The 12,787-nt window shown below is 41.4% G+C and overlaps 2 protein-coding genes across 7 annotated transcripts in view; both read left to right on the top strand.

The window, feature by feature from the left end:
• LOC115113636 (transcriptional enhancer factor TEF-1) overlaps positions 1 to 3,255 on the top strand; it is a 78,124-nt gene extending 74,869 nt beyond the window's left edge. For all 6 annotated transcript variants that reach the window (XM_029641505.2, XM_029641504.2, XM_029641503.2 and 3 more), the window contains one exon: positions 113 to 3,255. In XM_029641505.2, the coding sequence (XP_029497365.1) occupies positions 113 to 226 (114 nt within the window). In that variant the 3' untranslated portion in view covers positions 227 to 3,255. The remainder of the gene's footprint in view (positions 1 to 112) is intronic.
• Positions 3,256 to 5,308: 2,053 nt separating this feature from the next.
• Positions 5,309 to 7,405, top strand: LOC115112817 (ras association domain-containing protein 10-like). The gene has a single exon (XM_029639816.1). It carries the CDS (start codon positions 5,540 to 5,542, stop codon positions 6,932 to 6,934), a length of 1,395 nt encoding a protein of 464 aa, XP_029495676.1. The 5' UTR covers positions 5,309 to 5,539; the 3' UTR covers positions 6,935 to 7,405.
• Positions 7,406 to 12,787: the final 5,382 nt, after the last annotated feature.

Here is a 12,787-nt window from a genome sequence, read left to right as displayed (position 1 = left end):
GAAAGTCCTTTTCCCGAGACCCATATTCCTCTCCAGAGACTGCTCATTGCATTACATGGAGTGGGATTGCGTTAGGTCTGAATGACTAACATGACATCTCCGTCTCTTCCAGGTGGTGACGAACAGGGACACACAGGAGACTCTGCTGTGTATGGCGTGTGTGTTTGAGGTGTCGAACAGCGAGCACGGTGCCCAGCATCATATCTACCGACTGGTGAAGGAATGAGACTCCTGAACCCCCTGAATCCTCCCTTTACATAGACTAAAAAACCTCAAAACAAAGTGACAGTGCCTCTAGCTGAAAATCACACATGCACTGCTTTTCGGTCACATTTTGGGCGAGGCCTATTGTTAGTCATTTCATTGTATATTAATGTATGTATTTGATGTTTGACTGCAGCTGTGAATTGCGGTACAGTTGTTCTATGTTTTGATGCAGGATAAGTTTTTCATTTTAAGGATGGCAAGTCAATCTTTGTTTGTAGGATGTACATATATAAGAGGCAGTATGTAAGGAATCTGTTGGTTGGGTTTAATTTGGTCAACAGACATTATGTGTATGTTGTCTTCTTCCTCTTTGATCTTGTAATGTACACTTAGAAAACACTAGGAAGATGTTGTCTTTTCCCCATTGGTCCTGTAAACTATGTGTATATCTGTAGTTGATTTGTGAGCGTATAGGTCACAGGAGGTTGGTGGCACCTTAATTGGGGAGGACGGGCTCGTGGTAACGACTGGAGTGGAATCAGTGGAATGGTATCAAACACATTGTTTCCAGGTGCTTGATGCCATTCCATCTGCTCCGTTCCGGCCATTATTATGAGCCGTCTTCCCTTCAGCAGCCTCCTGTGGTATAGATATACAAACCGTACATACACACTTGACCAATTGGTTTTCCAAAGAAAAGCATTTTTTTTTTAACATTTTGGGGATAATAAAATTGCTACACGAAAGTTAGTCGAAGGCAGGTGATTGTGGGCACCATAATAGTGAAGTTATTGCTTTACAAAAACATCTGTTTCTTTCAGGGAAATAAGATACCGATCCCTGTGGACAATCCACGGTGTTAGACACTAACAGCAGAATGAATGCACTGTGATTACACTACAGACGCCTAGTTCAACCTGTGTCTCTGCCTCAGACAGGGCTCACACGTCTTACATTGCAATACGGAAACCATACATCTGTCCTGTTCCAGTGTGTGTCCGAGTCATTCAAATGGATTTGATTCTAAAAACATGAAAGCACTACTTTAGCTACTCTGAGTGGACTGCCACCTTGTCCTAAGCACTTGGTTCCCCTTCTAGGACATGCCAATTTTAACTTGTACCTTTTTTCCTTTAGATGTGTGATTTAAGGTTTTAGGATATCCTGAAATAACCATGAGAAAATGGATCACTTCTTAGACAGCGGGCTGTGTTCAGTATGCAGTTTCATTGCCTCTAAACAGATGATGCATTTTGTCTGGCCATTGCGGTGTAATTTCTACTAAGTTCTAGCCAATGTCGCTGCCTTTAACGTTCACACCACCCCATGAATCTGTGGCCTACACCAATTCCGAGCCTTAAACATGTTACGGACGTGTGAATTCCAAAAGATGCCACTAAAGCTGTGATCTCTTTCCTAAGCTGGGTGACTAATTTTCACATTTTGTAGGAATTCACCTACAGTACAATCTGCCAAAGTGTAACAGTGTACAGTGCCTTAATGTATGGTGTCAAACTGGCCTTGGTTCACTTTTAAGAATGTATTTTGTTTTTAACACGCACAAAAAATATATTAAATCACTCACCAATATACATATTGGTACAAAATTTTACCACAAACATGCGAGTTGAACTGAGTTAGTTTTTAACATAAATAAGAACTGACTTTGCCTTTCCTGTTCTGAAAGACCAAAAATACAGAGATACATACGATCTCTAGTCATGTCCTGCACTGTAGCATGGAAGTGCCTTTGGTTTAAAATCTCCAGCAAATGAAAATAGTAAATAATTATGAATTAAGTGTTGCTAAACCAAAAAGAGATGTAATGACACCAATCACCACATTGCCTTGCTGAAGGTTTGTACTAGATGACAAGGGACAGTGAGTGAGTCGATCAATGGTGAAATAAATGATATATTAATATAATTTGGTTTTAAGAAATGACCTGTTAAGAAGAGTACCTGTACTATTCATGTGTGTAAATGTATAGTCTGTGAAAGGCCTGTTTGACCAGACAGCAACTGATAGAATGGAGGATGGTGACTCGTTCCAGCAGCTGTGAAGTCACATAGGCTTACAACTTTACCTTAAGAAGAGATACATTTTTCCTGATTCTTACTCAATTATTTATGGGAACGTCTCATTCTGAATCATTGCAGAAAATGTTTCTGGTGGATACAGACAATGTTGGTTCAATTGCTCAGTATTTTTGCTACAGCCCTATGGAGACTGGAGTTCAGTAGGCATATGTGTTTTTCCTTTGTTACCTGTTTTATCTAATTTTTGCCCTGTGTACTAGTTCACGTTTATGAATTACTTACTGAGGTGTTCCTGTTTTATTGTTCTATGTGTATATGATGGTTTGTGATTACATGTTGGGTATATTCCAAGCCCCAAGAGGGTGGTGATGCTGTTACTGCTACACTGCTGGTACATTTGACATGTCAGTTCCAGGCTGGAACAGCTGACTGTACCTCCCATGTCTCTGGGGACCAGAAGACTGTTGCCTTTGATCAGATGAATTGTCTAGAGGACACTCTGAATAAAATGGACACAAAGCATAATAACAGAATCTCGACACAGACATATCAGCAGTTTAGCTCTTGTTGTTATTTGTTTGTAATTTTGTCTAAATGTAGGTACTGGTACCTTTTTTGTTGGTTATTACCATTTTAAGATGTTGGTTATTACCATTTTAAGATGTTGGTTTTAAAGTGAACTTTTCCATAGTTCAGATAGTATCATAAAAACAACTATTGGGTTTGTGTGCAGACATTTTCTTTGTAAAAAAGGTGCTTTGTATAAAATGATATATCCTGGCTTTTCTTGGTACAGAAGTGTGATAACTTTTCATATCCACGACAGTAACGCGAGCAAGGGACAGAAAATAAAACCTGCTATGTGTATGTGTTCTCTACTGCATATGGTCTTGTCTTTGCTCCGTAACATTTTGATGCATTCTTGATAAAGTGGTCGATATTTTGTAGCTTTCTAGATACTTTGTATGTATACAATATTGAAGTTAAATAAATCAGGAAAAATATGGTCTCCCTTTTTATTCTGTGATCAACTGACAATTTTGGGGGGGAGCATCTCCAAATGAATACTTAAAATCTAACCAAACCTTTAGATTACAAAATATAATATGTAAGAACACATCAGCTGTACTAACCACAATTACACACCAGAGGGAGCCATTCCCTGGCTTTTGTATTGGTGCCAGCCTTGTTACAGTGTCTCCATGTGGCAGTATTTTCAATTATGAAACTAGATTTCATAATCTGGGACAACAATTTACAAAAGAAGTCTCTATAACAGCAACATTGAAGCCACTTAGAAAGGCTGCACTCTTCGATAAAGATTGTTTACATTTAACAGACACTCTTATCTAGAGCGACTTGCAGGAGGAATTAGGGGTAAGTGCCTTGCTCAAGGGCACATCAACAGATGGTTATAGAATCCCCCAGCCGACTACATGAACAAACACCCTTTCAGTTACTGGGCCAAAGCTCTTAAAGTTCTGCTAGGCTAGCTGCCGCCCAATGTTATTATCCCTAGAGCAAAGCCCTCTCACAGCTAAAGTTCTGTGCTTTGTTCATTTTGAATAAGATCTAGCATGACTATTGCACTTAATTATATATATTTTTGTGAATAACTTATGAAGCATTAGTGTCATTGTAAAATGTATCACTTTCCTTTTTGAATAACAGTTATCATGGGTAACACTGAATGCTATAACACCAGATGGAGCTATTGTCAAATGAAAAGACTTGTCCATTGGACCAACCTAAAAAAGACTGATGGCCACGGTGCTGCTGTTTAGCTGTTGCACTGACATGCTCATTCTGTAACACTGGTGTAAAAAGTGATAGCAAATTTCAACCTGGAGCCTAGGTATGTCTATTGCTCTCTCATTCACTCACTCACACATCGATTATACCTTGTAATGGTTTTACGTTGTAATGACTGTAACATCAGTAGTTTTGTGTGCTTAAATAATCAGAGACAGAACAACTCGCCTGTCTACAGAATGCCCTCTCCCTATCCTCTCTCTCCACTGACACTGTCCACATAATATCTAACAGATGTGTGTCTGTCTGTCTGGCTCATGTGTGTGAGAGGATCTGATTATGGAGACATGTTTAAATCCATGCACAGTGCACCAGTGTAATCTTCCCAGGGGTCAGAGCCCTGACAGATTTGGACTACTACACTTCCTGTTTCCAGGGAGGCTTTTACACAGCTGTATCTGAGTACAAGAGGAATAATACTGGACACTCATAATGGGTGTGAAATGTGTAGCTGTGTAGCTGTCCTCACTTGACAGGTACCAGCAGGGGGACAGAATGTCTCTCTAATTCCAGATAAATCCTTGAGATCAAGTTTAGAACGCTGCCTTCTGAATGAACCAGGAAGTGATCATCCCATTCGGGGCACAGACGTCATTTCAACGTCTAGTTTTGGTTTACATTTGGTTGAGTCGTCATGTAATGAGAATTCAACATAAAATCAACAAAGAATGTCAGCATGTCATTGGATTTAAGTGAAAAAATATGACATTCCCTTACGTTTCCCACGTTGATTCAACATCATCACAATGTATTGTTTTTGTTGAAATGACGTGGAAACAACATTGATTCCACCTGGCTATATACTGTGGAACCACGAAGCTGGCTCAATACAGTTGTTTTTCTTTTACCATCTGTTTTATCGGGGTGTTTGTCAGTCAAGTGACATATGTGTGTCACCCAGAGAAGATGCATGGTGCAATCTATTAGGCTACAGCCTCCTATGCAGATGTGTGTAAATTAGTCTTATTTTGTACACTGCATGCTAATGTCTTTGGTTTTAAAAAGTATAGATGTTCAGCAGTAAGATAACATCTTCTGATTTAGGGATGTCAGTACCTTATTAACTGACTTGCTTAGTTAAATACACATTGTTATCACGTTTTATCAAAATACGCAATCAGGTTCTCTGGGAGAGTAACAAACTGTATGGGCGGTGTTACTTGTTGAGTTTTGAAACTGTACAGTTGTCATGTGATCAAAGTCTCCGGTTGTAAGCACAGCGCGCAAAGAGCGCAGTTGAGTGTGCTTACTTGGACACAGAGCAAACAGCGACAGCAAGGACTTCCCATACGCTACCAACTACTTGAGCGTAAAATGAACAATTTATCTCAGAATGTTGGATGTTGCTTTTTATTCTAACGTATGCGGATGTACAATTAATTTAGCACTTAAATGACAAAACTCTTTTCCAATCCGTTTCCATCCTCAAAAAACGTAATTTGAATAGTTATCTAAAGGGGGAAAAGGTTTAGTTTTAGTTTATGATGGAGTCCAAGGAAAGTAAGATATCTGTGTGGGTTTGCCGAGAGGAGAAGCTTGTCTCCGGACTGTCAAAGCGCACCACCTGTGCAGATGTGGTCAATGTGCTCCTAGAGGATCAAAACTTGCAACAATGTGTCTCTGTAGCCATGCTCTCGGGATCACCCCAGTCCTATTGCATCGTAGAAAAATGGAGAGGATCTGAGAGAATTTTGCCCAATAAAACGAAGATCCTTCGACTTTGGGGCGCGTGGGGAGAGGAGCAGGAGAACGTGCGCTTTGTGTTGGTTAAAAATGAGGCTTCTTTGGCTAACCATGGACCCCGGAGCGCAGAGGCCCGTGTGGTGCTCAGCAAGGAGAGCCCGTGCATTTACAAGGGGACAGCAAGAGCCACCATGGGCTTCTCACCCGAGAAACAACGTCGGATTGTTAGGAAAGCTTTCAGAAAGTTGGATAAAATAAATAAAAAGAAGGCGCAAACCGTGTCCAAGGATGCGCCCACTGGGGAGAAAATGGAAACTTTGGTTCACCTGGTCATATCCCAGGACCACACAATCCGCCAACAGATCCAGAGAATTAAAGAACTGGACAGAGAGATAGAAATGTATGAAGCTAAAGTTCATTTTGACAGGATGAAAATGCATGGGATCAATTACGTGCAGGACACATACTTAGTGGATGCGCATTCTGACGGGCTCTCCAAGCAGGAGGGTGAGAAGCCGTGCTCGGCGGAGGCTGTTGCCCAGTTTGAGGAGTATGCCCAACGGTGTGAGGAGGTGATTAGACTTCAGGATGAATTGGCTGAGCACGAAGCGCTCATGGACAGTATTACTGTGGAGATCCAAGAGGAACTGAATCAGAGGTGGATGAAGCGAAGGCAAGAGGAGCTGTCAAGTAAAGAGGTGAAACCCAGCGCGGGAGAGACCGCTATGTGGGTATCAACAGCCCATGCGACACACACAGACACTTTAGCCCTCGAGGCTGACACATCATTCGATAACGATTTGCTTCTGGAGGAGGAGAGGATCAAAACGCAGCTGGATACTAGTTTATACATTGGACTGCGCTTGAACACGGATTTGGAGGCTATTAGGAATGATTTGAATGTAACCCAGGATATTTGGGGGGCGAAAGAAAAGGAGATACGGGATTTGCTGGAGAAAGTGAACTCATTGTATATAGAGGATGACGAGACACCAAGCGAGGACAATGACTGCAACTCTGTGGTTACTGAGGCAGCAATGATGCGTCCCCTGGAGACGAAAAGCGAGTGGGTGGAGCAAGCCAGGGGCCTTTCAAAGACATGCAATGCCAACGATGACGACTCAGACACTGGCCTGAGCTCCATGCACAGTCAGGACTCGGATAACCCGCCTGTGTGCGAGTCATTGGTATAAATTGCCAGGATGCTTCAAATTCTATTGACAATTATGGGACATAATTACTGTATGTCTAAAAACTCAGGGATCTGACATAGAGTATATCCCCACAATGAACAACACAATACAATGTATTCAAAAATGTCCCAAAATGTATTGACTAATATGTAGCTTACAGAGTCAAATGACTTGGTCACTTATATATATAAGCACTTATAGCTATTCACATATTTTGCTGCCTTTTCTCTATAAAAAACAACAACTTTGACATGTGCCAGGATAAGACACAACTCAGTGTTATTGGTCAGATTATTATTGGTTAATTAATAAGGGATGGAAGTCTTTGTGGTTTGCAAGACTAAACAGACTTAAAATGTAACACTGCACAAGTGCTAATTCTGGTTGGAATGTGATTTTGTGGACACACTGATGAGTCTTAAATATGAAGGGTGTATGATATACTAAAATAAACATAATTTACAAAGCTTATGTGCAATTGCTTCATTGAAATGTGCAGAAAATGACTTTGCCTTGCCTAATCAATACTAAGTCTGCAAATTGTATGCATCAGGAAAGAGTTTGGGAAGAGTGAAAAGTATAGGATGATGTTAAACCATGTATATGTGTGTGTGTGTGTGTGTGTGTGTGTGTGTGTGTGTGTGTGTGTGTGTGTGTGTGTGTGTGTGTGTATGTATGTATGTATGTATGTATGTATGTATGTATGTATGTATGTATGTATATGTATGTGTATGTGTGTGTGTGTGTGTGTTCATGCCCTTGCCTGCATGTGTGCTTGAGAGAGACGGTAGGTAGGGTAAGGGGTGGCATGCAGCGTTACGCAATGGGATGAAAACTCCAAGCAGATGCTGGGCTCACACAGAGTAAACCAGAGCCTGTACAGTACATAACGGATCAGGGATACATACAGGACGTTTGTGCCCCAGTGTGAGTGAGAAAGGCCAGGGAGGGCATGAAGGATTTGGGCTCATATCCATGGGCTTCAGGAGATTCCAGGGGTGAAAACTTCCTCTGACATAAACCACACAGGGAGAAGCAGCAGAGATGCCTTTGACAGAGAGACATACAGTAGTATGGCATTACATTGCATTTCCCCACAATAGCGAGTGTGAGGCTTGCTGTCTGGCCCAGGTGGGGTATCGCATGATGCTACTGTATTTCACTGTTGACTGGTCTTCAGTCTGGCTTCAGATCCAGTCCCTCTCAGCCAGGGTCTCATAAAAGGATCACCCCCCTTCTCCTCCCCCCCTACTGTACCCCTGCTATAGTGCACTCTTAACACATCCCTGAACACTAGATCAAACCAGCATCAGCTGTAATCAGAGGCTGGGTGTTGTCTGTTGAGCAGTGTGAGGATTGTAGCTATAAAACCAGAGCTGCAGATGCATTCAGACTGTCACAAATAACATCATCAGGTTTGTTTGCTAATGTCAGAGCATTACCTCTGGCTCTACTTCACATTCACCACTGTAGCAACATAGTTTATTTATGCGGAACACTTAACAGATATTAACATTTTAATCATTCAGATAATATTGTTATTACATATGTATAAGCTACAGAATTTCATAACAGGGTGTAATATGCTCCAATGGCCCAAATAGTATCTGTCTGTCTATCACAGCCAGTAAACATCTGGACTAAAGTATTACCTCACCTCGGGTTGGGCAGGGTAATCATGGATTAAAGCAACATACTGTACGTTTGGCCAATAGCGTTTCCAGATGACAAAATTATAAAAGATTATAATAAGGCTGGATTATAATGTGGGTCAAAGACCAGTCATAATGAAAACCTCCAGTCTCAATGGTAGGGTTACTTTACTCTATAACCATGCTATTTCAGAAATGATTTTAGAATTCCAATCACTCTCAATTATATTAAATCTGTTCAGAAATTGATGTTAGAATGCCACCAGCACACCACTGAATGAACTAGTATGTGATCTGGATGCATTAGTGGATGTACTCAGAGGTCACAACAGATAGAGAATGCTAATCCCTTTTTAATGTCAGACCAGAAACACTTGCTAGAGTTTATGGGAACCTCTCGTACCCTCCTCAGTAATAAAGTCAAGGCTCCGTGACGCACCAACGAGGAGGAATGCTGTAAAACTCCCTTCCTGGCTTTGCAGGCTCAGGAACACATAGTGTATGTCTTCCACTGATATACACTATAGGGGCTAGGTTAGATTTTTACTCACACAAGAATGGCCACCCAACTAGTATGACATTTTACTGTTGTTGTAACTTATGTCACTATTTTCATGAGGCTCTCTTCACACACACACACACACACACACACACACACACACACACAATCATTTTTATATGAATTCTACAAGCTCTTCCAAGGAGTGTGGGAAAGTGAGTAACACTGTGGTGACTGAGCTGTAGCTTTGGGGAGGAGGTGTATTTAGAAGAGGAGGTTCTCAGGGGGCTCCTTCATCTCTCAAACAGCAAACAGGACGCAATTACTGCCATGTCTTTGATCCTTCATCAATCTCTTCCACTCCCCTGCACCGAGCACTGAGCCCCCACCCCCTCTAATGAAGCCCTGCCCCACTGACTCCCTGCAACTCCTTCCCCTGTCCTGAACGAGGCAGGTATCTATCAATGGGTGATAATGACAGGTACTCTAACTCCACCCCTCCCATAAATACTTCATTAGGAGGAGAGGACAGGGCTATTATTGTTGACCCGGGTGGTCCAGGTTTCAGACTGAACCATAACCTTCTCTTTACACAGGGACAGAACCAGACCAGATAAAACACTTGATTTTCTCCCGCTTTATTACTTGCTCTCACTCTCTTGCCCATGCGCGCACGCACAGAGAGAGAGAGAGAGAGAGAGAGAGAGAACTACCACACTATCAAAACTCTAATATTTGAAGGTTCAATGACTCCAGAGTAGATGAAGCCAAAATAGGGCGCAGGTGTCAATCAAGTCATGGTCATGGGACACTGCCTTGCTCGGGGGGATGTTTGTTTGTGTTTTAAACAAGAGGGAGAAAAAAATGTCAGCGCCAAACTGACTTTCCAGACCAATAAGCAAGGCTCCAGCATCCTGACACTCACTACAATCATCCATTTCCCTGATTTGGCTGCTTTACAGTAGGATATCATTTATATTTGGTACTCAGAGCCATTGAACATTGTATACAGGAGCCATGACAACAACATACAAGCCAAGCACAGCATGCATGCAGCCACGAAAGCACCCGCATCCATAAGCATACACAGCATACTGAGCACACTAACTCAAAAGGAGAAACTACTTGGGGTGTTTCCACATTTTCTTTTGTTTCTAACATCCTGGAGTAGGAGTCCACTGTTGGCTTAAATATTGACCAGATTGACCAGGTTCTTATGACGCTCTGATTTTCCACCATATACAGTCGGCTACTTTGGTGGTTCCAGCAGTTTTCCTACAAAGACGGATTATAGCTAAACTAAACTCCTTACTGTATGGATTCCTAGATACCACACACACTGTAAACCAACCAGTGTTTAGTATACACACTGTACCTGTATACAGTAGGTATCCAGCGTCAGGTGTTGGAATTGAGACATAGCAGCAGTATACTTTACTGCCTCCATCCTGGAAGCCTGGCAGGAGGTTCTCTGTTTTACGTGTTTGATTATAATTGGATAAAACAAAACCAGAGGACTAACAAATGGCTATTCAATATTTTCAATGTATCGTATAAATGCACAGAGATGCTATGAGAAAGTTCTGTAATTATTTTGGGATGTCTAATGAGAACCTCAAGGTTATAAATGCAGACAAAGCCTATTATGGCACAATGCACTTCTTCCGTGGTCTCCAACTGCTCTTAAACGCTAGTAAAACCAAATGCATGCTTTTCAACCGTTCGCTGCCCACACCCGCCTACCCGACTAGCATCACTACTCTGGATGGTTCTAACTTAGAATATGTGGACAACTACAAACACCTAGGTGTCTGGTTAGACTGTAAACTCTCCTTACAGACTCATATTAAACATCTCCAATTCAAAATAAAAATCTAGAATCGGCTTCCTATTTTGTAACAAAGCCTCCTTCACTCATGCTGCCAAACATACCCTGGTAAAACTGACTATCCTACCGATCCTCTACTTCGGCGATGTCATTTACAAAATAGCTTCCAATACTCTTCTCAGCAAACTGGATGCAGTCTATCACAGTGCCATCCGTTTGTCACCAAATGCCCCATATACCAACCACCACTGCGACCTGTATGCTCTAGTCGGCTGGCCCTCGCTACATATTCGTCGCCAGACCCACTGGCTCCAGTTCATCTACAAGTTGATGCTAGGTAAAGCTCCGCCTTATCTCAGCTCACTGGTTATATTAACAACACCCACCCGTAGCATGCGCTCCAGCAGGTATATTTCACTGGCCATCCCCAAAGCCAACACGTCCTTTGGCCGCCTTTCCTTACAGTTCTCTGCTGCCAATGACTGGAACGAATTGCCTTACCTCCTCACGCCATTTGCACACACTGTATATAGACTTTCTTTTTTTCTATTGTGTTATTGACTGTATGCTTGTTTATTCCATGTGTAACTCTGTGTTGTTGTTTGTGTCACACTGTTTTGCTTTATCTTGGCCAGGACGCAGTTGTAAATGAGAACTTGTTCTCAACTAGCTTACCTGGTTAAATAAAGGTGAAATAAAATAAAAATTTAATATTGGATGAAAAGTGTACGAGAGCATTAAAAGTATTCTTTCTAAGTTGACTAAATAAGTCACACGAGCATGTTGGTATGTACGTTTATGGTGTAGAACATAAGACCAGAGGGGTGTTATGTTCAGTTCATGCACAATACTTCCATTGAATTTTAGCTTCTATCTCAAGGCCATCAGACTGTTAAACAGCCACCACTAACATTGAGTGGCTGCTGCCAACACACTGACTCAACTCCAGCCACTTTAATCATGGGAATTGATGGAAATGGATATAAAATATATCACTAGCCACATGAAACAATGCTACTTAATATAATGTTTACATACCCTACATTACTCATCTCATATGTATATACCCTACTCTATATCATCTACTGCATCTTTATGTAATACATGTATCACTAGCCACTTTAAACTATGCCACTTTGTTTACATACCCTACATTACTCATCTCATATGTATATAATGTACTCGATACCATCTACTGCATCTTGCCTATGCCATTCTGTACCATCACTCATTCATATCTTTATGTACATATTCTTTATCCCTTTACACTGTGTGTATAAGGTAGTAGTTTTAGAATTGTTAGGTTAGATTACTCGTTGGTTATTACTGCATTGTCGGAACTAGAAACACAAGCATTTCGCTACACTCGCATTAACATCTGCTAACCATGTGTATGTGACAAATACATTTGATTTGATTTGAGTTTTTTATCCAACACAATACTTCCACTGAGTTTTAGTTAGAAAACTTTTATCCAACATCAAAGATACTTGATAACCATAAAATGGGATCTGATACTTTGACAGCAATTAGCGTTGAGACCAGACACTATCCATAAGGAACCTACTCATGTGTGTTATTCACCCACAGGTACATCACCCATCCACCTCTCTATTGTTACCTTCTCTGATATCTCTCACCTTACACTACTAGTACAGACCTGGGATGGAGTGGTGATACTGTAACAAACTGCCCAGACAACCAGAGAGAGAACAGACATCTATCTGTAAGATCTAGACAGCCACCCTGACGTTCCCAGTCTAAACAAATGTATTGGAAAATACTATGTTTCATATTTTGATTCCTTTGTGTTTGCATATTTGACAAAGGCAGACACTCCAGCGGACTTATGAACATGTCAGAGGGCCTCCTGA

The sequence above is a fragment of the Oncorhynchus nerka genome, linkage group LG28, assembly GCF_034236695.1.
Source record: "Oncorhynchus nerka isolate Pitt River linkage group LG28, Oner_Uvic_2.0, whole genome shotgun sequence".
Taxonomy (NCBI): Eukaryota; Metazoa; Chordata; class Actinopteri; order Salmoniformes; family Salmonidae; genus Oncorhynchus; species Oncorhynchus nerka.
This window is presented reverse-complemented; position numbering and strand designations above follow the sequence as displayed.

Bases quoted from the DNA above. Each gene is read 5' to 3' on its own strand.
- LOC115112817 (XM_029639816.1), top strand. From the start codon at position 5,540: ATGATGGAGTCCAAGGAAAGTAAGATATCTGTGTGGGTTTGCCGAGAG.